The 26,121-nt window shown below is 39.9% G+C and overlaps 1 protein-coding gene across 4 annotated transcripts in view; it reads right to left on the reverse strand.

The window, feature by feature from the left end:
- Positions 1–1,317: 1,317 nt before the first annotated feature.
- The window catches only part of RAPH1 (Ras association (RalGDS/AF-6) and pleckstrin homology domains 1), a 107,627-nt gene continuing 82,823 nt past the window's right edge, over positions 1,318–26,121 (reverse strand). For 2 of the 4 annotated variants that reach the window (XM_025404929.1, XM_025404928.1), the window contains 7 exons: positions 25,843–25,908; positions 23,747–23,890; positions 22,748–22,858; positions 16,719–16,817; positions 15,944–16,064; positions 12,317–12,459; positions 1,318–8,872 (listed from right to left, as the gene is read on the reverse strand). In XM_025404929.1, the coding sequence (XP_025260714.1) occupies positions 6,893–8,872; positions 12,317–12,459; positions 15,944–16,064; positions 16,719–16,817; positions 22,748–22,858; positions 23,747–23,890; positions 25,843–25,908 (2,664 nt within the window). In that variant the 3' untranslated portion in view covers positions 1,318–6,892. Of the gene's footprint in view, positions 8,873–8,927; positions 10,141–12,316; positions 12,460–15,943; positions 16,065–16,718; positions 16,818–22,747; positions 22,859–23,746; positions 23,891–25,842; positions 25,909–26,121 lie in introns of those variants that run through there. The other 2 variants (XM_025404931.1, XM_025404930.1) reach the window with 2 other exon arrangements.

Raw genomic sequence — 26,121 nt, forward strand, 5'->3', positions numbered from 1 at the left:
TTCAGGTGTCTTGTTAACTTATTTGTATAAATAACCTCTTTTTCTAAGGTGGTATCTGAGTTTATGTGTTAGGGATAATCTGACTTTGCTGTTGCTGTAAACCAGGGAGCTGCTTTTTATTACTGAAGTCTTTTTAAATTTTCAAATAATATTTAAAATGTTCAGCTTTAAATTCGATCTCAAGTTTCTTCCCTCAAGACAGCTGTTCTAATTAAGAACTTTCTAACCCTGTTTTTGCTCCACTCGAACCTGGGGTTTTCTTACCACTTTCCTCCAAATTTAATTGTTAATGTACAGTTTTGTTTTGTTTTTTTTTTTTAAACACCGAAGATAGGTGTTGACTAAAAATTATTGCAGACTGGTCAGAAGTGAATCTAAAAGACAAACCAGTAGCTGGCCTGTGCTTTGTTGCTGTAAGAGCCTAGATTATAAAAGAATTTTCTAATGATGTATCTGAGGGTAGCAATAGTTTGTCTCCACAATACCCAAAATAATGTTTCAGCTTTTCTCACTTTTCAAGCCCATCTTATTTCCTCTGTACCTTTATTATTTTGGTATCATTAGGTAAGGTGAAGAATAATGTAGAAAACTGAAATACCCAGCTAAAACATTTATGGGTTTCTCGTATTTGTGAATAGGATTGTAGGCGTTAGAGCAGTCTTGTCTCAAAGATGATAGTATCCAGTCTTTTGTTAATGACCCTATTGCTTGGCTCTTTTTGCGTTACTTCGGAATTACACATTTGGTTGGATTTGGGGCATATGCCAATTAAGGGGCATATGCAATGCGTTCTGTTTTCCTGTCAGCCTGTGTACGCTGTTTCTGAAGGCGTAAGTACAGATGCAGTTTCCACAACCACGTATGATTGATTGATTGATTGATTGATTGATTGATTGACAAACGGTGAACGAAAGGAGAAGGCTTCCACGTTTTTTGCCCTAGTTTGGTACATAATAAAGTGATTGCAAACACATTACACATTTATACATACCTTCACACGGCAGTCCAACACGCAATTGTGACTCCAAAGATTTGAAACAAAAGGCATTCCTTTTTGTATTAGTTTGTACCTAGTTCTTTGTTTAAAGAAGAAAAATCTTTAAAAGCTGTTGTCACTTAATCACCAGTGTATTTAATGGCCAAATTTCCCTAGTTGGTATAAAATACTCTTAAAAGTTAACAAACTGAACATATCAAACTAATTTATTTACCACACTTAATTTCTTCTGTGTATGGCCTATGTTCTGGGTACCCTGATACAAAATGCAAAACCAGGTTCTTAATGGTGCCGATCCACAAACACTCAAAGTCCCCATGTTTAAATGAAATCTATGATTTTTTTTATTAAGGATTTGATAAGCTGACATAGTGAAAACATGTAACTGAAAAACATTTACACTGACTGTACGACTAGTGTGCTAAGCCATTACAATAGTTTACTGACATAACTGGCAAGAGTAACTTGGAAAATAACTTAATCCAGCAGAACAAAAACCTCCTCAGTAGTACTGAATATATCTCTCTCATATATATATCTATATATATATAGCTTTGCACAATCGGAGCAAGGCACATAATGAAATGAGCATACATTTATGCAGAAGAAAGTAATAACAAAGCTGCAAGAAAAACTGTAACTTCATCTTCACTGAGCTGTGCATAATCCTTTGAATAATAATGTCCTCTACCTGGTACATTATAATGAAGTTCCTTGTCTTTTTCATGCTTTAAAAAAGTATATTTCTACATTGTATCTACTTATGGCAAAGCTCCCACAGCCTAGAAGTTGGTGTGAGCCTTGACTGTTTTTTAAAGAACTGAGGGAGGAGCAATCCCAGTTAAATATAATGTGCAATTCTCCTTCAACAGTAAACAAGGTTTTTACAACACTTAGCACAAGCTAATTTTATCTCAAATGTACATACATCTCTGTAAGAGTTCACTAGTGGCTGATAGTAAAATGAAGCAAAATCATTTGAAACATTCCAGTTAATGCTTATTTTCTAGGAGGGATTATTTACAAGTAGCGAAAAAAAAAAATGTAGGAGGTGGAGAAATATGAAAAATGGCTGTTTTTGGTATTAGGTTACAATAAATTTAATGAATGGACAGTTCGCAAAATATAAGGGTTTCCCCCCGTTTAGTGCTGCAGACAAGTCTTACTGCCTAAGATGCTGAGGCTTCAGCAATCATGAGCTTGGTATTAGTAGCCGCCATGATAAACACAATCACTTCCCAACTTAACCATCTATAAAATATATAGTGTTCACCATCACCCTGACTCAATTCACTTTTCTAAATGTCTTTGGTAGAAAGCAGCCAGACCCCATGTGGGTAGTGATGTCTCTTGTGAGACACTTTCCATTTCTGCCAAAACTAGAAATACCACCTTCCTTTACTTTCATTAGCACCTCAAAGTTTGCTTGCTGGATTTCTTTAAAAATATTCTGCCAAAAGAGTTGAAGGCACTGGGGGTTTACAGCAAGTATTTTCTCTTTAAAATGGTTTATTATTTCAACAAGCAAAGAGAAAACCAACTGGAGAAATTTTACGGCACTTACCAAGTATGTTTTTCCTTTTTATTTAGCAAGTTTTATTCTACAGCTAAATTTCAGATTTCTTTTACATATAGACCTTGCAAGGGCACGGTAAGAACTGAGCACTTGTTTTGTTTGAGGGATAAAGGTGTAGAAATGTTCTCTTTGAATTTTAAAAGGAATGCCTGTAATCCCAGCACTTTGGGAGGCTGAGGCAGGAAGATCACTTGTGGCCAGGAGTTTGACACCAGCCTGGGCAACACAGTGAGACCCCCGTCTCTACCAAAACAAAAAAAAAACAAAAAAAAACAAACCTTAAGAGATAATAGTTTCTAATTCTTTTATACTTGCATTTCTCTTTGGATCAAATCTCAACTTTGTGAGAGGTCATATATTCCTACAGGGTTAGGAGTACCCTGCATAATTTATACAAATGTAAAGTGTATATTAAAAAAAATCAAAGTGCCAAAAGGTACTTGCAATCTAAAGGGTTTTTTCCCCCTAGAAACAGTCACCCTCTCATCAAGTGTATGACCCAATTATACCTATTTTATGAAAATCAAGTCATCACACCGATAACCATACAGGATCATATGGGTTTAATTGGTCTAAACTTGAGTGGGATTAAATCAGTTATAATTAGTTAGCTCTGTAGGTATATGAAAAACTTTTAGTAATGTACAAAAATAGGAATGGGTTTTTTATCTGTTTAAAATCGCTTTTGTGTTTATAACAAAATTACTTTTAGCTGAGGAACAAAGGTGACAGAGTTCTGTCGGTGGCTGATAGTCATAGCAGGCCAATCCACACCATTACCTGAAATATTTTTCAGGCTAATTTATAACTTTATGGATTTCCTTGATACAAGTTTATTAGTAGTTGTATTCTCCCAGAATAGCAGCAAATAAAGCTTGAATTAGATGTACAGCTCCTAATAACCTTGACCTCAGAGTTGTCACTTGGTTGGAATTATTATGATCCCCCCAATTTAAATTTTCTTGAGAAACTCAGCATTGTTTTCAGTGACAAGAAAACATACATGGGAAGGGGACCCAAGAGAGTTCACCAAGATAGTTCACAGCCCTTTGCAGGGTGTGCCTTTGGTGGTGGGAGCACCTCGATTTTACAGGACTATGAAACACCATGTCTACTTTGTTTGAAATTTTCTGATAAAAATAGTCTTCTGTAACTTAAGATTCCACATTCTTTTTCGTTTAAAAAGTCCCAGAAATTAATCCAATTTACAACTAAGGTGGGTATCTGTAAAAACCTTAAGAACAGTGACTCTTCCCAAGAAATTTATAGCATCTAAAGCGGGTGGAGTGGGGGAAGAAAAAAAAAAGGTATTTGAGCAGTCAAAGTCAAGCTGGTAAAATCCAATACAGAATATCTAATAAACCTGAAGTTATTTTACTGAGAATAGATTATGCTGTCCTACAGCATTGGTGCCAAAACTTTAAGCATAGAGTGATTCTATTTTGAAATTATCTATAGTAGAAATTAAGAGTGTCACTAATTAAGCAAGTCACTACCTGTAATAAGCACCTGTTTGCACTGCCCTCGGCAGCAGGATGAGTTAATTCATGCTGTTCACTTTTCAGTACAGTCAAGTCAACTGCACAGACTTGAAGCAGCCAAGCTGGGTGAAAGCTGCAGAGCCGAGGGCAATGAAAGAAGGCACAGTACTAGTGTCATCCGGCAGTAGATGCTTTCCATGAATACTCCAGAGAAAAAGAGCTACAGAAATACAGTTGAGGAAAAGCTACATCCTGACAAAAATCCAAATTAAAGAAAACCCACTAGGCAGTAAAACATCAGAAGTATAAAGTATCACTTTACTGGTTTTTTAAATTCAGTTCATACATGAGGTTAAAACATTTTTAACAGCCATTTCTGTCTGTGAAGGAATGTCAAGGGAAATGGCCTGTTGGGAGACAAGCCACTGGATTGGGGTTAAAATGACAGTCTCCTCCTCTAGCCTTACCCTCTTCCTGGCATCATTAGTGTTCAAAAGGATGTCTGCTCTTCCAGGAACACACACCAGAAGCATCTGTTCAGGATGGCTATCATCAGGATTGATACAAGCAAGAAATTCCAAGAAATCCTGCACTGAAAACACAAAGGCTGTTGTTTCAGGGCTCAAGTCATGGGTGAAAAAAGGTTAGGGGGTTATGTTTTTTCCCCCTCAAGGAAAATTGAAGTTGCCTACTTTCTCATAAGAAAATCACCACAATAAAACTCAAAACCCCAGGGATGAATACTCTGATAATTGGATTCATATTCTTAACTCTAACCCACAAATATGGGTGACCCTCAAAGTATAAAACTTCAGGTAGCAGACTATGAGAAACTCATTCACGAATCACAGTGGAGCTTGGCAATCTACTCAAACATTACCCAAATTTCTGTGCATGCTTAAATTAACGATGCGGATGTGTTAAAGCTCACTTCATAAACATCAAACATAAAACTTGGTGAACAATTTGAAATGCCTAAAAATTAACGGTGTATATTCTTACTGCTCCATAACCACATGAACGTGCTCAACAGTATTCTGGAGATGCAGCAGTGGAGAGGTGCCGCTCATTCTGTTTATGATGCGGTTTTCGTGGAGTGTGGGTTTTGCGAGACCTTGAGTATACTGTACTAATTAAGCACTTTTGCTCATTCTAGAATTATTGACCGTCTCTTCCCCCACTTTACTGGCATTTTTTCCTTGTGGGACAATGTCAACTGATTTCTGCAGTTTGCATTGGTAATCATTAACAATAGGCACAGACTTTGATTACAAGATGTGCTCCCTTTATAAGAGGTGGGATGGCCCATTTTTATTCTCGTTTGGGAGCCACTCTAAGATTGTGTTTCATTCCTAATGGTCCAATTTATCATAAGTTGATGAGACAGTACATATTTCTCTCATGAACCAAGGAAAATTCACAGGAAAAAAAGCATATAGAAGTATATAGTGTGTCATTAGAGCAGTGACTCCATGTTATACCAGACTGCACATGCATAATACGTAATGTCAGTTACTGGACTTGGACGTCCCACTCCATCAGAACACCTGGTAACCTGAACTAATCACAACCAGGATGCAGTCAGCAAGGGTCCTGGTGGCCCCAGTAGCTATAAATGATATTGTCTTCCCTCTCCATGGTAGTGCCATACTTAATGAGTTTTTTGTATTACCTATTATAACCCATATACAACCGGATTAATGACACTTGCACAGGGGCCAGTTTTGTTCTCTCATCACCCTTCCCTTCCTATAGAGCAATGCTCAAAAACTGCATTTTAGAAAGTGATTTTGTTTTTCATACTGATGCACCATATTGGGGCACAGGATGTGTATATTTCATATACCAATTGTCTACAGATACGTGATAACATCTACCTAAAGCACATATTTTAAGAAGGTAACTGGTGACCCAAAGACATACTGGGACAGAACATTACAGAGATAACTGTGTTGTCCATCCTCTTAAAATCAATCAAAGTGAGGATCATGAAGCCAAGTTGATAAAGCTTCATAAAACAGTACCAAAAAGGAACTCTCCAGAATTACAGCACTAATTATCCATGTATTGTAGGCAAAGAGCTTACCTGTCAGCACATCCCAAATGTGGATCACTGCAGCAGTACTGCAGCTAGAACGGCTGAGTTAGTTACACCATGTATTTACTTTATGCATAACCACATACAGAGATGTCTGTGAACATTTCCCCATCCTGCACTAGTTACCCGTTCTATGAAGCTGAGAGATTTTCCTGATTTAAAGTGCCCCTTTATGTATAGCAATGAAGTGTCAGTCAAGCAATTCTAACTTCAGCCAACTGGGGAAAAAACAAACACAAAAGCCTTATAGATATACCACACATTCTGGTGATTTTTCTCAACCAGAAATAGCACATTCTACATCTATTTCTTAGTTATATAATACACAACATGCACGAATAGGCTACACATGGACAGACACTTACAAATACCTTCTAAATAAGTGATTAGAAGTTTTTGGTCCAATCCACATGATATAGAAATCTTAAGAGACAACACACATCCCCTTCTATGCCTCTTCCACCCAAAATACAGAACACCCATTTTCAGATTAGGAGAGAAAAGGAATAAATAGAGTAACTCTCAGCTCTCTCTATATATACACATACACATACATATATGTATACATATATACACACATACACCGTATAGCTGTGTGTACACACACGCATACACATATAGCTGGACACTACCTGAATAACATCATACCAGGAGGCTCTGAACACCTGAATTCACAGATGATCAGGTGAGCTGATTGTAGAAGTGATTACAAATATCATGAAAATAAAGTCCTATGGTGGCTACCAGTCTCTGGAGAGCTTGGTGTTCTGGTCTCTCTTTGGGGGAGCAGGAGGGGGTCCTCTCCGCAATGTTGCATAGCCTGATATATGACTGCCTCCGTAACCAGCCTTCTGTTGATCAGACAGCAGTTCAGGGGGTGGTGGAGGCAATGCCATATCATCCATGGTGGCTGTTGGTTCTGCTCTGGACATGCGGGAGGAGGAGAGCGAGCCATGCCGAGTGATGGACTTTCGCTGCAGTGTCCTGTTGAGGTCAGCCAGGAATCCAGGCTGGACACTAAGGCTGGATTTGGGAGAGGTGGGCACTTGTGGCACAACTGTGGCCATTGTTGGCTGCTCAGAAATCTCTGCTTGAGTGAGGCGGGTGCTGTCATTCCGTTTGGGTCGTGTGGGTGGAGGGGCCTTCTTCACTGACATTTTAGACCATGGTTGTGGTTGAGGATTAACGACTGCCACTTTTGGAGAGGCGTTTCCCGAGAATACTGCTGGAATCTCAATGGGGGGCAGAGGAAGCTCTGTTTCAGGTGGAGGGGGTGGAAAATCAGAATCAGATGGAGGAGAAGGAAATTCCACCATGGAGTCCTTTCCACGCCCACTCACAACAGGGGCTTTTGCTGACACACACCCTTGCTGGAGAACTCCAGGAAGGTTGACTCCAGAAAGATTGAGTTTTCCAGGCTTGGGGGGTGCTGCAGGAGGTGGCAGGGTCTCCTTGCTGGGAGACCCTGATTCTGCTGGCGGTGTAAACTTGCTGACTAGACTGTCCACCGAGGGTCTCTTGGGCTCGGGGTGCTCCGCACCGCTGCTGGATTTAATGCTGGAATTGCGCTGTGGGGTTGGGGGTGGTTTCTTTCCCCCAGGGCTGGATGTCTTACTGGTCTTTTTGCCTGGAGATCCACTTTTGTCAGGGGTAGGAGAAGCTGTGGGTGGAGGTGGTGGTGGTGGGGCTGGGACAGGTGATGGGGGTGGAGGAGGAAACACCAGGCTGCTTTCAGGAGGGGGAGGGGGGAAGTCCGGAGAAGGGACTGGGATGGAGCTGGGCTGCCACTTGGGCTTTGCTTTTACTGCAGGAGGGGACTGTGGAGCTACATTTGCTGGGACAGGCTTTAAGGGCTGAGATTCCATGGCGGGGGGAGTTGGAGGGGGTGGAAACTGGCTGGCTATCTGCTTCACGACTGAGGGCACCGGTGACAGTGGAGAGGGAGGGGGTTTTGCACAGAAGCTCTGTTGCTTGGGTAATGTTGGTGGGGGTACTGGAACAGGAGGGGTAGGGGGAGAGGGTGGAATGTAAGAAACAGGGAAAGCTGGCTGCTTTTTTGCTGGGGGTACTGGAGGAGTAGGTGTGGGTGGTGCAGCTTGTGTCACAACAGGTGCCACAGTCTTGGTGCTGGTTGGTGGGGGTATGGTCACAAGAGGTTTTGGGGGGGCTTGAGGAGGGAGGGGTGCAGGGATAGGAGGAGGTGGGGTGGGTGCTGGGGGAGCCACCTGAGTAATATGCTGAACTTGATGGATCTTCAGTGGAGGAGGCGGGGCACTGAACTGTGGAAGGGATGGGGTACACGGTGCAGGCTTTAGCTGGGCCATGGCAGAGCCTGGGGTTGGGGGTGGAGGAGGGGGAGGGGGTGGTGGAACAACTCCATTGGGGGGTACCAGGATCTGAGGCTTCACTGACTGTGGCTGCATCACTGGGGGTGTTGGCGGTTTAAACAGGGCCCCTGAATGCTGAGACGCATTCTGTAGCCGTGTTATTGTGCTGTACTTGACGAACATTGGGGCTGCTGAGCCTGCAGAAGGTGCGGATTGGCTGGGCAGCGGGGGAGGAGGGGGTGGTGGAGGAGGTGGGGGAGGAGGAGGTGGGGGTGGCGGAGGAGGTAGAGGTGGTGAAGGCTGTGAAGCAGTGTAGGGGGTGACTATCTTAGGTTGCGGGGATAAAGGGGGCACAAGTGAAGTGTAGGGCCGATTCATAGACTCCATTCTGGCCTAAAAGGAGTATAAAAAGGGAGTGGGAGAGAGAAAAACACAACAAACAAAACAGTTACAGAGGTAAGCTTTGATTGTGTAAAACTAAAAAGCAGGGAGTCTGGGACATGCATGAAGAGGATGCAGAAGTTGGTGGTGATCATAAAGATGGACAATGTCAGGAAGGCTAAAATCTGATTCTGCGGGCAAGAAGGAAACAGAAAACTTGTTTTACCCCACAGTAAAATAGCTAGACCACCTAACAATCTAGGAAAAATGTCCGGTTGCAAAAGCTGTTTGAATGGTGACAGGATGCATGACTTCTGACCTTGGCTGTTTGACTTTGACACAGCCTGCCCTAAATGGAACCCTATGTGGCGGTCCTCTGAGCACTGGACTTGCAAGGGGAGATGTGATGGCTCCAGTTCACCTTTCAGTCCATGACTGCATCCACATCAAGCAGATGCTATAACTGGGTTTAGGAGGGCTTCCTGGTGGAATGAGGATGGCTTTTTGATGCTAGTAAGCTGACACAGGAGAGTATGAGAATGTTGAGCAGGCGTGCACAGTCACACGGGAATGAATAAGCTTGACACACACACTCGTGTTCGTGTGAGACACTTGCATCCAACATGCACAGAAGTCCAGCAATGCAGGTAAAGGGGGGACATTCTTTACATTTGTTTTACTGGAAAATACATAAAGAAATGCTTTGTAAACATTACAGCAAAAGACTGTAAAAATATCATACAGAAAAAGCCAGAAGAAATTAAGAGGAAGCTCTGAAAGGCTAGAATAAAGAAAATGTATCAAGAAATGGAAGCTAGCATTTGCCAGCAACCAACCCATCTGGGTAGCTGAAATGGTCACATCTGGTAGTTTATTTCATGGAGCTAATCATGCACGATGGTGGTTCAGGTAGTACTTTGAAAAGAGGAAAGGGAGGACCCTTGTTTTAAAAACTTTACACACATCTTTTAGGCTCTTTGAACCAACTTGGAGGATCCAAGATAAACCATTTGTTTTCAATTATGAATGACATCAAGAATGCATGGGTTAGTGAACTAGAAGGCTCATTATAGGGCTGAATTCTAATGGCCAGCAGGACACTCACATGTTTCTTTTAAAATTACACAAAAAGAAAGTATTAGTCTGTGAGATTGGGTTACAGGTGTCACCGAGGTTAATGTGTTTCCAGAGAACAACCCCTGACCTTAACTTGACCCTGTCTTGGCTGCTTCAGGGGCGCAGGCCTTAGCTGTGCTGGCCTTCTCATCTGGCACCTGAGACTGAGGTAACAGGAGAAGAAACACAGAGTGATCAAGCCTTAAATCATGACTGCTGACAGCAGGGTTCCTACTCTTCTGAAACTCTGTGCAATGGTGGACTTTGCTGCTTAATCACAGAACATTTTGGGTCTGTGATTTTGTTTTCCTTGGCCTTACACATAACTAGGTTCTATAACTTAAAATGCACACGGAGCTCACCGTTAGTAATTTGGTAAGGCAAAGGGGTTTTTCTTTGGCCATCTGAATTGTGTAAACCAACTTCTCTAGTACATTTTTAGAGTACTAGCTCCATCCAAATTGATTAAATGGGGGAAGGGAGAGAGAATTATTGCTTAAAAGTTTGGGTCTCTAATAAGGGAGTTAAATTCAGTGTTTTGAGAATTTAGATCGTTAGAACCAATTCTCAAATGTTCATTTCTGAAGGAAAGGGCTTCAGCCCCACATGGTGCTACTAAGGCCTTCTCTACCCTGAGGGAGCCCAGTTAGTGAACCACATATGCAAATGAAGGAATAAAAGGAAAAATGTCCATTTATTCTCATTCATGAATGTACCTGTATAAGTGACTCAGACCAAAAGCACCCCCCACCAAAAAGTTAAATAAATAAAAACAATTATTAATAAAAATAAAATAGTCAAGCCCAGGGTGCCACTGGTTCCTCAATGATGGAGTGGCCTCTCGCATATTGAAATGGTGCCTACAGCCAGGACACATCCCTGCCTACACAACTACAGAGGATGTCTGATAGAAGGCCATGATGTCTTTAAAATGAACTAAAGAACCTCTCTGTTTTTCTAATTTATAGCCTTGCGATAACTATACTCATCCTTCAGTCTCACTGAACAATCTATTATGCAAGGCTCAGGAATCCAAAATTTTAAGGGAACTGATTTTAATTTAGTCTTCCACATAAAGTATAATTTGAAAAAATTTATCAATGCCCAAAGAAGTGGCAAAAGCATTTAAAAAAACAAAAACAAAAAAAGGTAAGGAATGAGTCTGAATAAATTAACCAATAAAGAAATAACTGGACTGAATATGGTGGCTCATGCCTGTAATCCCAGCACTTTGGAAAGCCGAGGCGAGAGGATCACTTGAGGCCAGGAGTTCGAGACCAGCCCAGGCAAAATAGCCAGACCTTGCCTCTACCAAAAAAATAAAAAACTAGCCCGGCATGGTGGCGTGCACCTGTAGTCCCAACTACTCAGGCAACTACTCGGGAGGCTGAGGTGAGCAAGGAGGCTGAGGTGGGAGGATCATTTGAGCCCAGGAGGCTTAAATGAGCTCTGATAATACCACTACATTCCAGCCTGGGGAAAGGCGAGGGAGAGGAAGGGAGGGGGAGAAGGAAGGAAAGGAAGGGAAAGAAGGGAGAGAAGGAATGGAAGGAAGGAAGGGGAGGAAGGGAGGGAAGTGAGGGGAGGAAGGAAAGGAGGGAAGGAACGAAGAGAAAAAAGAAGAAAAGGAAAAAAAAGGGGCTGGGCACAGTGGCTCACGCCTGTAATCCCAGCACTTTTGGGAAGCTGAGGCAGGCGGATCACAAAGTCGAGAGATGGAGACCATCCTGGCCAACACGGTGAAACCGTCTCTACTAAAAATACAAAAATTAGCCGGGCGCGGTGGCGTGTGCCTACAATCCCAGCTACTCGGGAGGCTGAGGCAGGAGGATCGCTTCAGGCCCAGAGGCGAAGCCTGCAGTGAGCTTCGATCGCGCCACAGCCCTCCAGCCTGGCCACAGAGCCAGACTCTGTCCAAAAAAAAAGAGAGAGACAGAAAAGAAGAGAGAGAACTGTAAACAGTTTCTCTAGAATTTAGGGCATTCGCAATAGATGGTGTTTTGCCATCCAAACTGCTTAAGGGTGGAAAGGAAGAAATTGTTATTTCTTAAAAATCTGAGCCACTGATAAAATAATTAAACTGCCATTTTTTTTTTTTTTTTTTTTTTTAAGATTTTAAGTCATTAGAGCCAATTTGTAAATATTCGTTTCCAAGGGGAAGTCAAATCAACAGGTCTCTCTGAACCGTCTTTACCCGTTACAATTAGGAAAACTGAAAATTAATAAAGGAGACCGAAATAAGGCCAAATAAGATCCCTAATAAAGACATAAAAGAGTTAACAATTTAAACCCAACAGAAAACCACGGAATTTTCTATGTAAATTAAAACGAGGTTGTTACCTTGCTGGACTCTTCCAACTGAGTGCCTCGTTTCCAGGCTTCAGAGAATATGGAGCTCACGATGCTCTGCGAACGGACGTGTCCTGCTGGCTGGGTGTCAGAAACTCCACTATCAGACTGATTGGAGTGATTTGACTGAGACTCTGTTTAAAATAGTTTTTAAAACATAAGATTAAAAGAGTCAGTATTCTGACAGTATTTATATATGTCTAGTTAGATCTTTTACACAGGGTCAGGTGCTGTGTAGAACAGTACCAAGTTATTTTACTCGTTTCATCATAAACACAGCCAGTATCTTCTAGAAAACTTTCCTTACCTTGGAATTAATAGGAAATCTCAGATTAGTTTTAAATACTTCACCATGAGAGACTGATAATTATAATAAATGATTCACATAACATTATTGGTATCCTGACACCCAGTCTTTCATGAAATCAACTCTAAACAATAAAAGAATTAATGAACCATCAGTACAGGAGTCTCTCAATCATGTCTGCGCTACACTGAGAATCAGTTTTTTTAATACCCCTGCCCTAAGGTCACCCCAGAATTGTAACTTAGGATTTCGGATCTATACACAATGATTATTTCCTTTTTTCTAGCAATGATCAATACTTAGAATTTGACCCTCCAGTGGGAAGTGTGTTTCCTAGGGATTTAGGTATTGGCCCCATAGGGTGGCAGCTGTGCTGTATCTTGGCCTCTCAGCAAGGCACAAAAAAAGTCTTGAAAGGAGTGGGGCCTGGTAGGAAAGGCTATGTGTCTCTCTGCTGCCTAAATGAGGCTGAGGTGTGAGGATCATTTGAGCCCAGGAGGCTTAAGTGAGCTATGATAGTACCACTGCATTCCAGCCTGGGTGATGGGAGGGGAAGGGGAAGGGAAGGCTGAGGGACTAGCAAAATTGTTTCAATGGACTCCAGAGCAGGTAATGTAACCATGTGAACGTACCTAACTTGATGCCTGGTATCTAAAGGAAACTCAAATGTTAAAGCTGATCCCATCCAATCACTGTGATGGGTGGGTATCATTAGAACGTCATATTAAGCACTTCAGCCAGGGTAGTCAAAGATAAGAGCCACAAATAAACCCTAAACCCAAACTCCTCTGGAGACATTTAAGATAATGTCCTCAGGGCAAAAATACAATGCAACATAAAATAAAACCTACTGTATTTTCTTCATTCTTGATCACCCAATAGCTGAGTCATTTTTAAAAAGTTAAAACTTCACTAGCCTCATTTATCATCCCTTTTTAACATCTGCCTAATACTTTACATAAAGTGTATGAATCCTGCCGGAGCAGGAAAAGGCACTATACCTAAACTACTTCATAAAATAATGTGTTAAAGCACTTAAGTGCTAGGTAATTTTTTAAAAAAATACTCATCTTTTCTCAATCTTCTATCCTTTAATTTCCTTTTCTAAAATCCTACTTGCTACCTACTTTTTACTTTGTCCTTCCTAACCCATGTTCTGAAAGGGTTTTTTGGTTTTGTTTTCCATTTTAATAAACATTTTTTTAGAATAGTTTCAGATATCTACATATTAGATATTTGAATATTAGAATAATTTTAGCACAGAATTCCTACATACCCGGCATCCAGTTTACCCATTTAGCAATATGTTTGGTTTTAAAGAAATTCTCCTTGGGGAAAAAAGTGTCCTCTTTTAATTTTATTCCCTTTACCCCATTATTAACATGTTACATTACTATGCTACATTTGTCACAACTAAGGAAATGCCCTGCTACTATTAACTACGCTCCAAACTTTATTCGGATTTCACTATTTCTCCCTATGTCCCTTTTCTGATCCAGGACACCACACTACAGTTAATCATCCAGTCTCCTGTAACAGCTTCTCAGAGTTTCCTGTTTTTGATGACTTCAATAGTTTTGAGGAATAGTGGTCAGGTATCTTGTAGACTGTCTCTCAGTTTTGGTTTGTCTGATGCTTTTTCTCTGGATTAGTCTGAGTTTATGGAACTTGGGGAGGAAGATCATAGAGGAAAAAAGCCATTCTCACACACTATGTCAAAGGTAGCTATAACCAATATGACTTATTACTGATATTGACCTTGATCATGTGGTTGCAGCAGTGTTTGTCAGGTTTCTCCACTGTGAAGTTACCCCTAATCCCCGCTCCATGATCATTGGAAGCAAGGCACTAAGCACGGCCCACACTTGAGGACTGAAGAGGTAAGCTCCACTTCCTTCAGAACAAAGTGTCTTCATAAATCATTTAGAAATCTACACAGGACAGTTGTCTCCTCTTCCCCATTTATTTATTCAGTGATTTATTTACATCAGTATAAACTCATGGATATTTATGTCCATGGGTTACAATCCTATAACTACATTTATTATCATATTGCTCAAATTGTTCCAGCTTTGACCTTTGGAGCTCTTTCAGACTGGCTCCTCTAGGTATCCCTTTGACATATTCTCATCTTGTTTTTTGTGAGACAGCATCTTGTTCTGTTGCCCAAGCTGGAGCACAATGGTGTGATTATACCTCACTAGTCTTGAACTTCTGGGCTCAAGCAATCCTCCTGCCTCAGCTTCCTGAGTTGCTGGGACTATGTGTAGTACCAAGTCTGGCTAATTAAAAAAAAAAAAAAGTTCTAGAGATGGGGTCTTGCTGTGCTGCCCAGGCTGGTTTTGAACTCCTGGGCTCAAGTGATCCCTTCACTTAGGCCTCCCAAAGCCTTGGCATTACAGGCATGAGCCACTGTGCCTGGCCCCACTGTCGTTTTTTAAACATTCCCTTACTTTCTGGCATTACAATATGCTCCAGGCTCATCCTATATATATTCAGTGCTGCAGCCCTATAATTAGCCATTTCTCTGACAGCCCTGTTTCTTTTTTTTTTGGAAGAACGGTATTAGAAACCATGATCTATTTAAGCAGCATCCTTGGCCAAAATTTAATAAAACAAAAAAACAAAAAGAAACCTCTATGATCTAGGGACTGGGTATTCTCATGTTCCTGGGCTATCACTGCTTCTGTCCCTCTCAGTGGACAGAACTAGGAAATGTATGTGTATATACACATTCTAAATTTATTTTTACTTAATAGAGATGAAATAGAGTCATACAGCTTTTAAATATACTACTACTTAAAGTTATTATTTCTTTCATCACATCCAATGCAAAAATTTAAAAATTCTGCTTTTAGATGACATGGATCTCATTCATGAAACATTTTCAATTGAAAGATTTATCTTAAGATGTGATCATAGCACATCTTAAAGGATATAGGAATCTGAAGGAGTACGGCTTCTTCATGGATTCTGAGTACAAAGACTTTTTCCAAGTAATGTTTTATCCCAAATTATGCAGTAACAGTGGTTTTCTAGCAGTATGTGTGTTTTGAATAAATTATATAAATATAAATAAAACTGGTTTTAAAAGTCTATATATTGATTTTTCATGTCAGATACATTTGTGAACTAGCCCATGATACTGTGCCCTCTAACAATTTTTAAAAAGGCATCTGTTGATTATAATTTAGGAATTAAGTATGGCTCCGGCTTTTAAGAATCAAGTTGAAATTTCCAGGTCTACTATCAGTCTCTACAGAAACCTTCATATTAATCACAAAATAGCGCTTTGAAGCATTTTGAACTACCTGGGATGCTGGAAGAACTGGATCCTGATTTAATGCTGGAGCTGGATAAGGAGGTCCAATCACAGGTTGACTCTGTCCTCTTCAAGGCTTCTTGGTAGTTCATATAGAGCTGCTTCCCATACTAAAGCGAAGACAGGAAATGGTGACATCTAAACTTCACTGAGTATGATACAGAACGATAAGGTAAAATGGGGGACATACTGCTGTTTACTGATTGATGGTCTGTATTAAAATTAATACCTATGATACTTCAAAAATTCTTCTAATACCATAAATTATAATCTATTCTGATTTCTCCCTCATTTTTAGAGGGACAGCAAGAAGTCAACACTTGATTCTGTTCATTATAAACATTAATGTTTTTTCACCCCAAATTCTTGATCCAAGGGCAGCTTTTCAGCACTCTTCAGGATACTGCTCCAAATGTGGTTGGTAAATGATCATTACTTAAAAGTAATTTAATTTTTCCAAAACTTACTTTGCTTAGGCTAAACTCCACTATTTAAGAATCATATAATGCATTCTCCAAACCCAAATTAAATCACTTTGATACTACACAAGCTTTTACCAGCAGTATTATTCCAAGTATACCAAATGTTAAAAGTTTATCCCTATAAATAAGGAAAAAAGACAACATTTAAAACTTGAAACTTAGGCCTGAAAAAACTAGGCGCTGGCAAATCCATGAACATCAAAGTCAGAATAACTGTCATGACAACGAAACTGTATCATCAAACACCTCATGATTCCATCATCAAATCAAAAGGAAACATGCCTTTGCAATGCGGATCCCATTGACCCACTGATGCAGTGTCCTCACATCATCACAACAAAGGTATTTGATATATTGAGATTTCTTCTGGATTTGTGGATGCTGCAAGATTAAAGACAAAATCCAACTAAGTCTCTTGGAGAACTAAAGAAAAACAAACTTTATCAAAGCTTAAACATATCCTGACAAGTTACAGGCCATTAGAGTAATGGCCAATACAGTTACGCTTCTCATATGGCCATAAGGCCAAATAAAATAGCCCATAAGAAATTTTACAAAGTAAACGAGAAAGAAACTTCTGCGAAATGTTAGGTCAAGATGTCCAAGTTAAAACAGATCTTCACATCTTGGGAAATTCTCAAACATTCCTTCTACATTTCAAAGAAACAAAGTTCATCAAGGTTAACCAAGTCCATAGAATTCTCCATCTATAAGATTATGAAAAGGAAGAGAATGTTTAATTTCACTTTCAACCCACTGAAATTATGAGTGCAGAAGACTCCAAATCAGACAGGGACTTTGACAAAGCTTCAGTGTCTAGAGGTGAGGTGAATTACTGGGCTGGGTACACCAAGCCTATGGCACAGCACCTGGGACAAGAGTCTACAGTCACACCTGTCACAGGTGAGTACAGCCCTGTAGGCCCCACTCTCTACCAAACTGCAGGGCTGCAGCACGTGCCTCCAGGGGACATGTAGATGTCAACAGCATAATCACATTTAGTTTTCACAACCCACTGTACTTTTCAGTTGAGGCTTGGATCAGAGGTGACTGACTTAACCTTGGCTACAAAATCCAGGTGTTAGGAATATGTTTAAGGAATTCTAACACCACTGAGGCTCAATCACCAGGTCCTTGGAAAGAAAAGCCCTAAATCACACTTGTTCTGAATGTAATGACTTAGGATTACCACATCTCTTTTCAACTGTTACGAAAACCAAAAAAACTAATGGCTATAATTTGCCTGGAAAAAAATTTAAATTCATGTTCACTTTTAACAAAGAAAAAGGCCAGGCGCGGTGGCTCACACCTGTAATCCCAGCACTTTGGGAGGCCGAGGCGGGTGAATCACAGGGTCAGGAATTCGAGACCAGCCTGACCAACATGGTGAAACCCTGTCTCTATTAAAAAATACAAAAATTAGTCAGACGTGGTAGCACATGCCTGTAATCCCAGCTACTCAGGAGGCTGAGGCAGGAGAATCGCTTGAACCCAGGAGGCAGAGATTGCAGTGAGCCGAGATTGTGCCGCTGCACTCCAGCCTGGGTGGCAGAGCGAGACTTCGTCTCCAAAAAAAACAAAGAAAGAAAAAAAGCTTTAAAAGAATTTAGTTTTCCAAAATTCCCCGATTATATTCATTGGTTGTGATAATCTCAATATCAATAAGCTCAATAAAACAAGTAATTTAAAGACGTTTTCAATGCATCAAGAATAGATGGCCACCAATAGAAGTTATAAGTATCTGCATTGTTAAAGATCAATCACTTTGGTCTACAATGAGGAAAAAAAAGTAAACCTATTAATTCTATTCTTTGTTTTTCAGAGCTCAGCTCCTGTAACATTTAATACCAAAACCAATTTTCTTGTCGAAGGTTATAGTCAGTTTTAAACAATACACCCTCAACAATAAGAGGTCAGCAAAATCATACCTAACAGTCTTCCCTCCTGATAATATAGGCCCTCTCTTGGAATACGCTCCTTGTCCATGGTAAATTACATTATAATAAACCATAATAGTGATCTTGAAAAAGTAAAGGAGGGCAGACAGAGAAGTATGTATTCCTCTATAAAAGGAGGAAGGAGGATTTTACCTCATTCATTCAACAGATACTTATTGAGAACTATTTGCCAGGTGCTTCAAGTAGGTTTAGTGATGAGCAAAACAGAAGCTGTAGTTTGTGCAGAAGATAAAATAGGCCAACTGAAAAGAGCTTTGTTAGTGTTGCCAGTGAGGGCTTAAGAGACTGTTCTGCTTCATGGAGGCACTGCCTGCAGGGCAAGGTTCAGAGATCTCTGCAAGCTGCTTTAGGTGGCTGGCAGCTGTATCACTACCCCCTCCCTTAATGGTGATTTGCAAACTTGACTGCATGGTTGTTCAACTGTAGCAGAAGCCTGAGTGTGCATGTGTGCTTCTATGCGTTCTGCACAAAAATAGGGTTTATTATTATTATTTTTTAAATCAAAACAACATCTGGGAAAATCGAAGAGAAATTATCCTCCACCCTGTTCTCCTCATCTCTGTAACCTGGGAATACAGATAATAACCTGAAGAGTACTATGGTATAACTATGAGTCTTTTTAAGTCAAGTATCAGATTACTTGCTAGTTTAAAATTCCTTTTAGAACCTCAAAAAAAATTTTCATCCTCTCACATAATAAAGGCATTCATTACTTTCCTTATGGTCATCCAGGCTCTGTACAAGTACCTCTGCAGATTGTCTGTTCTGCTAATACATTATTTCATTAAAAGTGGCATTTATTGCACCCTTGCTATGTACTAGACACTATGTAAAATATTTCACATACTTCATATTTTTCACTAAATACTCACAAAACCCCTCTGAGTTACGTATTATCTCCATGTTGCAAGAAGAAAGCAAGGCACACAGTAAGGTTAAAACAGCACTCAAAATTGCTTCCGATTAAGTGAAAAGTAGTACTAGAATCTGAACCCATGCAATCTCATCCCAGAGTGCATGCTTTTAACTACTATTTCATACTACTGCCTTATTAAAATGTGCCTCCTTTGAATCTGCTACCTCTGCTCCTTTTTTCCCCACAATATTATGCTGTCATTTTAAAAATTACACCAGGGTTAAGAGGAAGTCTGGAGGAGACATTCATTGCTAAAAACCAGAAGTTCAGGCCAGGCGCGGTGGCTCAAGCCTGTGATCCCAGCACTTTGGGAGGCCGAGACGGGCGGATCACGAGGTCAGGAGATCGAGACCATCCTGGCTAACATGGTGAAACCCCGTCTCTAATAAAAAACACAAAAAACTAGCCGGGCGAGGTGGTGGGCACCTGTAGTCCCAGCTACTCAGGAGGCTGAGGCAGGAGAATGGCGTAAACCCGGGAGGCGGAGCTTGCAGTGAGCTGAGATCCGGCCACTGCACCCCAGCCTGGGCGACAGAGCGAGACTCCGTCTCAAACAAAACAAAACAAAACAAAACAAACAAACAAAAAAACACACCAGAAGTTCAACATTTAGATTCTTAAAAGAGTCCAGAGAACATATAATGAAATTGCTCCCAAAACAGATGAATACCTATTAAGAAAGAAAGGTCAACATTTCATTTTTTAAATGACGCTGATGGGTTGGGTGCAGGCCCCTATGGCTGTCTCCTCCTCCCCACTTCTTTCCTGGCAGAGCCTTACCTCTCACCTATATCCCACAGGGTGTGAATTCTGACTGCTGTAAGCCAACTATAGTAGTTTTATTCCCTTGTCAGTGATTGGCTTGTCAGCAGAAAATGTACTCTGGGCCAGTAACTCTCAAAAGGGGTGGTTGAGTAACTTTTGTGAAATAGTTCCTTCCTCTTATAAAAGACAAATACAGGGAGCAATAATCCCTCTTCTGCTGGCTGGATTTTGCTGAGCCTACATGTGATGCATAGAAATGCAGCAGCCATCTTGTGACTGTGAGGTGAGTCAGCCCGAGAATAAGCTGGTATGTGGAAGTAGAACAAGAAAAGATGGAAAGCATTTGAGTTCTCACTGACAACGTTGAGCCACTGAAATAACCAACCAACTCTTACTGTTTTCATGTTATGAGATCCCCCAATAACTTTATTTTATGTGGATTATGTCTACTGATATTGAAGGAGTTGAAAATGTACCACCCTGGCATATTAAGTTAAAAGACACTTGAAAAACAGCAGGTACAGAAGATCACTCTGACCTTCATGCTATTTCTTAAAAGCCTTAGAAGATGAAATTACCATGCGAAAGATGCCTTCCCAATACTAGAAAGCGACAATATCTTTCTCCTCAGGGATGAGAAGTTGAAACCAACAGAATTCTGTACAGACCTTGTTAAAATAACTCGTATCTTTAAGGCTTCACGTATAATTTAGTTGCTTCTTCACAAATTATTCTTTGTCCAATCCAGTATACAAGTAATTATGCTTTTCTTCTGTTGATCTCTTATGTCAACTTAATTCGTGTGCCCAGCCAGGACCCTAAGAGGATGGAAGTGAAGTTTTTCCACCCCAGCAATACTTACATTAGAAATTAAAACTAAGAAAAAATTAAACTACAAGAATACACAGCTGCCAGGCCAGGCACAGTGGCTCACGCCTGTAATCCCAGCACTTCAGCAGACTGAGGTAGGCGGATCACTTGAGGTCCAGAGTTCAAGACCAGCTTGACCAACATGGCAAAACCCCATCTCTCCTAAAAATACAAAAATTAACTGGGTGTAGTGGCATGTGGCTGTAGTCCCAGCTACTCGGGGAGCTGAGGCATGAGAATTGCTTGAACCCGGGAGGCACAGGTTGCAGTGAGCCGAGATCACGTCAGCCAGGGAGACAGAGTGAGACTGTCTCAAAAATAAATAAATAAAAAAGAATAGACAAACACACATTACACTACCGTGAAGATACCATCACATGTCATATAACCTTTTAGAAAACTCTACTATACATATGTGAGAGAATGAAAGTTCAAGAGGCAGATAACATCTTAGCATTATTAAATAATTTTAACATCATGGTCTTAGGGACTGACTCTTAGGAGACTGTAGACATCATTTTGAAAACTGCTGAATTAAGCTACTTTGCACTGACTTTTAAAAAAGTATTTGCACCTAAAGGTACCTAAAATGATTCAGTGGTGTTCCCCAAAAACACAATTATTTAATAAAAGGTTGCCATTTTGGCCGGGAGCAGGGGCTCTGCCTGTAACCCTACCACTCTGGGAAGCCTAGGCAGGCGGATCACTTGAGGCCAGGAGTCTGTGATTAGCCTAGGCGACATGGCTAAATCCTGTCTCTACAAAAAAACACAAAAATTAGCTGGGTGTGGTGGCATGCGCCTGCAGTCCCAGCTACTTGGGAGACTGAGCTGGGAAGATCGCTGGAGCCTGAAAAGTCAAGGCTACAGTGAGCTGTGATTGTGCCACTCCACTCCAGCCTGGGTGACAGAGCAAGACTCTGCCTCAAAAAAAAAAAAAAAAAAAAGATTGCCATTACAATGTACTGAACTTTATCAAAGCAATCAAAACTCCAAAATCCTAAAATCCTAAAACTCCTAAACTAATGGCCATCACCAAACTAAAGTGACAATTCTGAAAAAAGTGAAACTAAACATGACGATATCAACATGTAGACCTAAGTAGTTACCAAGGAATTACAAAGATGGAGCCAAAGAAAAAAAAAATTATCTCCATAATTTTCTTGAATTTTTGTATGTCGTTTTTATCAGTGTTCTAATAGATCACTGTAAATTTGCTTAAAATGTCAGTTCTTCTCAAAAGTACAGATATAATCATTGTAAGAAGTACAAAAGCTTGAATAAAGAAGAAAAAAAAACTTCCTAAAAACAGCTCAGGTCGCAATACATGCATGGGCTATCATGACTATAGTTGAGGGAAAAAAAGAGACAAAAATTATTTCTGGACCAGTTGACAGCCAGTCTGATTTGAACTTGGACACAATGCCCTCTGATGGTTTGCTGAGTAAGTACAGGAAAAGAACTAAAGCACATTTATGACCTCTATTTGGCTCTGTTCTAAGTTTCCCTAAAATAAGCCTAGTGTTAAATGATAATCTCAAATTTATAATCAAACACATTTTATAGCTCACAACTCAAAACTTACAACCTAATATTCACTCCTTACCTAGAGATAACTGGTTCAGGGTCTGCTATGATATAGCACGTGCTTCTTTTCCTTACCACACTTCACCATTCCTTTTTAAACTTTGAGAATAAAGCAAAAACAGTGTAATTGATGGTATCTCAACAATTCTAAAATGTCCAATAACCTGTTCTATGTCTAACATCAATTAAAATTCCTAAAAAGAGATATGTATTTACCTTCAGCACCAGACAATAGTCCGTAGGTGCTTTGTATTTGTTCCGATAGTCCTGGCCATAATAAACGTTGACATGATCCAGCTGGAGAAAGCACACCAGATCCCGAGAGACCTAAGATAAAAATACCAAACAGATAAAATTAATAATGCACAAACAAGCAAATATACCTGGTTAACAGTTTCTAGGTGAGAATCAAAACTGCTTTTGCTAATACTAAATAGAAATTATTGCTATTTTACACAAGACAATGAGATGCTCCATTAATGTTTCTTCTTTAATCATCAATGTAACAAAAAAAGCAGCCCCTTTTACTTACTGTTTTGTCATTCACAATGAACACTAACTTGTTAAGGAGTGTTGGCATTTTAAAGATACTATTAATATAGTCTAGTACATTAAAAACAATATTGTATAATAGAGCTCTCTGGAAAGAACAAGAAAATATCATGTCGTTCGGTGCCTATAATGCATATGTCAAGTACAGTGATTCGCAACTGGTTGGGGGAGGTTTTCACCAGTTAAATAGGGGCAACAGTATATGTTCATAGGACTGTCGTGAAGACTAGATGAGATAATACTGTAAAAAAGTTTAAAACAGTCCTGATGCCAATAAACACCAAAGTGATAACTACAGCAGGGTGGCCCTTAGCAGAAGCATATTACCCAAACAAGATAAAAACGTCTGTAATCCCAGAGAGCGGTGCTGTTCTTCCCAAACAAAAATAAACAAAACTACTCCAGAACTGAGTCCCCAAAAAACAACTAATAAAACTATGATTACAAATTTGGTAAAGAGAACTGAGATAGGCTCAACTAGTGACCAGAGAAGTAAGAACTTTCAGGTTTCTTCTTCTTTATAATAGATTAATAAAGCAATATTCTATGTCTTCCATGAATTCAAACAAATCATAGCCTGGGTTCACCTTGTCAGCATACTCAATACAAATTAAAAGCAATTAGCATAATGAGGAAGTTCAAATTCCAACAGAAGGGACACACCTTTGCTTTTCCTTTGGGGACATAATAGATACCAGATGCTCGCAACAGAAAATAACGCTTTTTCCAGGACTTCTTGCCATCATCCTTCAACCAAAGGACTCCTTCAATTTCTGGTACAGTTACAGAACTTCCACAAAAACATTCCTAAAAGAACAAGATTATTTGGAAAGACTTATGATCGTTGGATTCTCAGAACAAAGTTGTGTTTACTTCTGTGAAATGCATGACAGTTAGTTATTAAACCAAAATGGTTTTATATTAAAACCAAGCTGCTAATTTAACCTCAATTAGAACTTTCCAGCCAGGTGCGGTGGCTCATGCCTGTAATCCCAGCACTTTGGGAAGCCGAAGCAGGTGGATCACTTGAAGTCAGGAGTTCGAGACCAGCCTGGCCAACATAGGGAAACCACATCTCTACTTAAATAAATAAATAAATAAAAATAAGCCGGGAATGGTGGCGCGAGCCTGTAGTCCCAGTTACGTGGGCAGCTGAGGCACGAAAATTGCTTGAACCTGGGAGGCAGAAGTTGCAGTGAGCTGAGATCACATCACTGCACTCCAGCCTCGGCAACAGAGCAAGACTGTCTCAAAACAAAAACAAAAACAAAAACAAAACCACTTTCTATTCTAAAGACAACACGAGTTTGGAACTACTATGGCAATCCTAAAATGTTTACTAAATAAAAATGCCAGTCATAAATGTGATACTGAATTTTTACCTACAAACTTTTACCTAAAACACATTAGTGTTTCGGAGAAAAACTAAGTTGACACATTAACTGAGTTGCATATAACAGTAGCTAAATACCTTTGTAAACAGCATAGTTACACTAAATTTAATAAAACTGTCAGGGCAAACCAAGCATTAGACTTTATTTTTTCTCCACATTTAGATTAGCTGTCAAACTAAACAGGAATATATTTTAAAAGAATGCAACATGCTAAGTGTATGATTAAACTTCAAGAATTTAAAAACTATCCATTTATGTGACTAAGAGGGCATTTGTTTAAAAAATACTTAATACTAGGATGAAAGAACTATAAACACTTAAAATGCTAAGTTCTAAACACTATGCTTTGATAAAAATCTAATATTAAAGAAATCAATCATGTATTTGTGAAAGAAAAGAGAAATCCTCAGAGAACACTAATATAGGACATTTGGGCCTAAATTAATTTCTCCTCAAAGTACAGAAAAATTAGGAATTATAAGGCAGATTTTTACTTAACTGTAGCTTGTATCACTATGAAAACTGAATGCCGATCTTCACTTCCTGACTGCCTTGCTGGTAAGTAAAGGTTTATTCAGGTTTTCAAGTATACTAACTTATTTGATTTTAGTTCTTTAAAATCAGCCAAAAATTCACTTACATTTTTCCAAGAAAAAATGACCATGATTTTTTAAATTATTTGAATTATTTAAGGATAAAGCTGGAAATATTTTGTGAACAGCTAATTATATTCAAATTTCTCTCTGAGTAAACAGATAAAAACAGCAAAACCACATCCTTCACTGACCAGCCATCTCTCCCACTTGGCAGCCCCTAAAAGCTCATTACTCTTAGACCATTAGAATATGGCTTGGCAAAATAATAGTTTTTAAAAGGGTCTTCAGTGGCCTAACACGTTCAACACAGTTGAACTCTCTCCTTCATACTATCAAAGAATACACAGTCTTCTTTAGTTAAAATTGTAACTACAAATATAGAACCCTGACATACTTGACTTCAAAAAGGATTTTTATTTTATTTTATTTTATTTTATTTTTTATTTTAGACAGAGTCTCACTCTGTTGCCAGGCTGGAATGCAGTGGCGCGATCTCGGCTCACTACAACTTCTGCGTCGTGGGTTCAAGCAATTCTCTGCCTCAGCCTCCTGAGTAGCTGGGATTACAGGCACCCACTACCATGCCCGGCTACTTTTTGTATTTTTTAGTAGACAGGGTTTCACCATCTTGACCAGGCTGGTCTTGAACTCCTGACCTTGTGATTCACCCGCCTCGGCCTCCTGAAGTGTTGGGATTACAGGTGTGAGCCACCACACCTGGCCTAATATTTTAATTTTTCAACGTACAAGAAAATGGGGGGTGTCATACCTCCAACAGGACTTCTTTGTTTCTATCTGCCATCTCAGCTGTTTCCTTTTTCCCCAAAAGATAATTCTGGAAAAACAAATACATGGAAGGGATAGGTGGGGGAGAAAAAAAGAAGGTTAAAGCATAAATCCATTCTGTTATTCCCTTGGCACAGGTGTATGTTTTCTTCTAGAGAAATAGCAACTCTAATTTCTGTTGGTATAGAGTAGAATAAACTTTGAAAAGTTACCTGTATATGGGCATCATCACTAAAATGCTTAACACCAGTCTCCTCCTTGC

Source organism: Theropithecus gelada, chromosome 12, assembly GCF_003255815.1.
Source record: "Theropithecus gelada isolate Dixy chromosome 12, Tgel_1.0, whole genome shotgun sequence".
NCBI classification, from domain to species: Eukaryota; Metazoa; Chordata; class Mammalia; order Primates; family Cercopithecidae; genus Theropithecus; species Theropithecus gelada.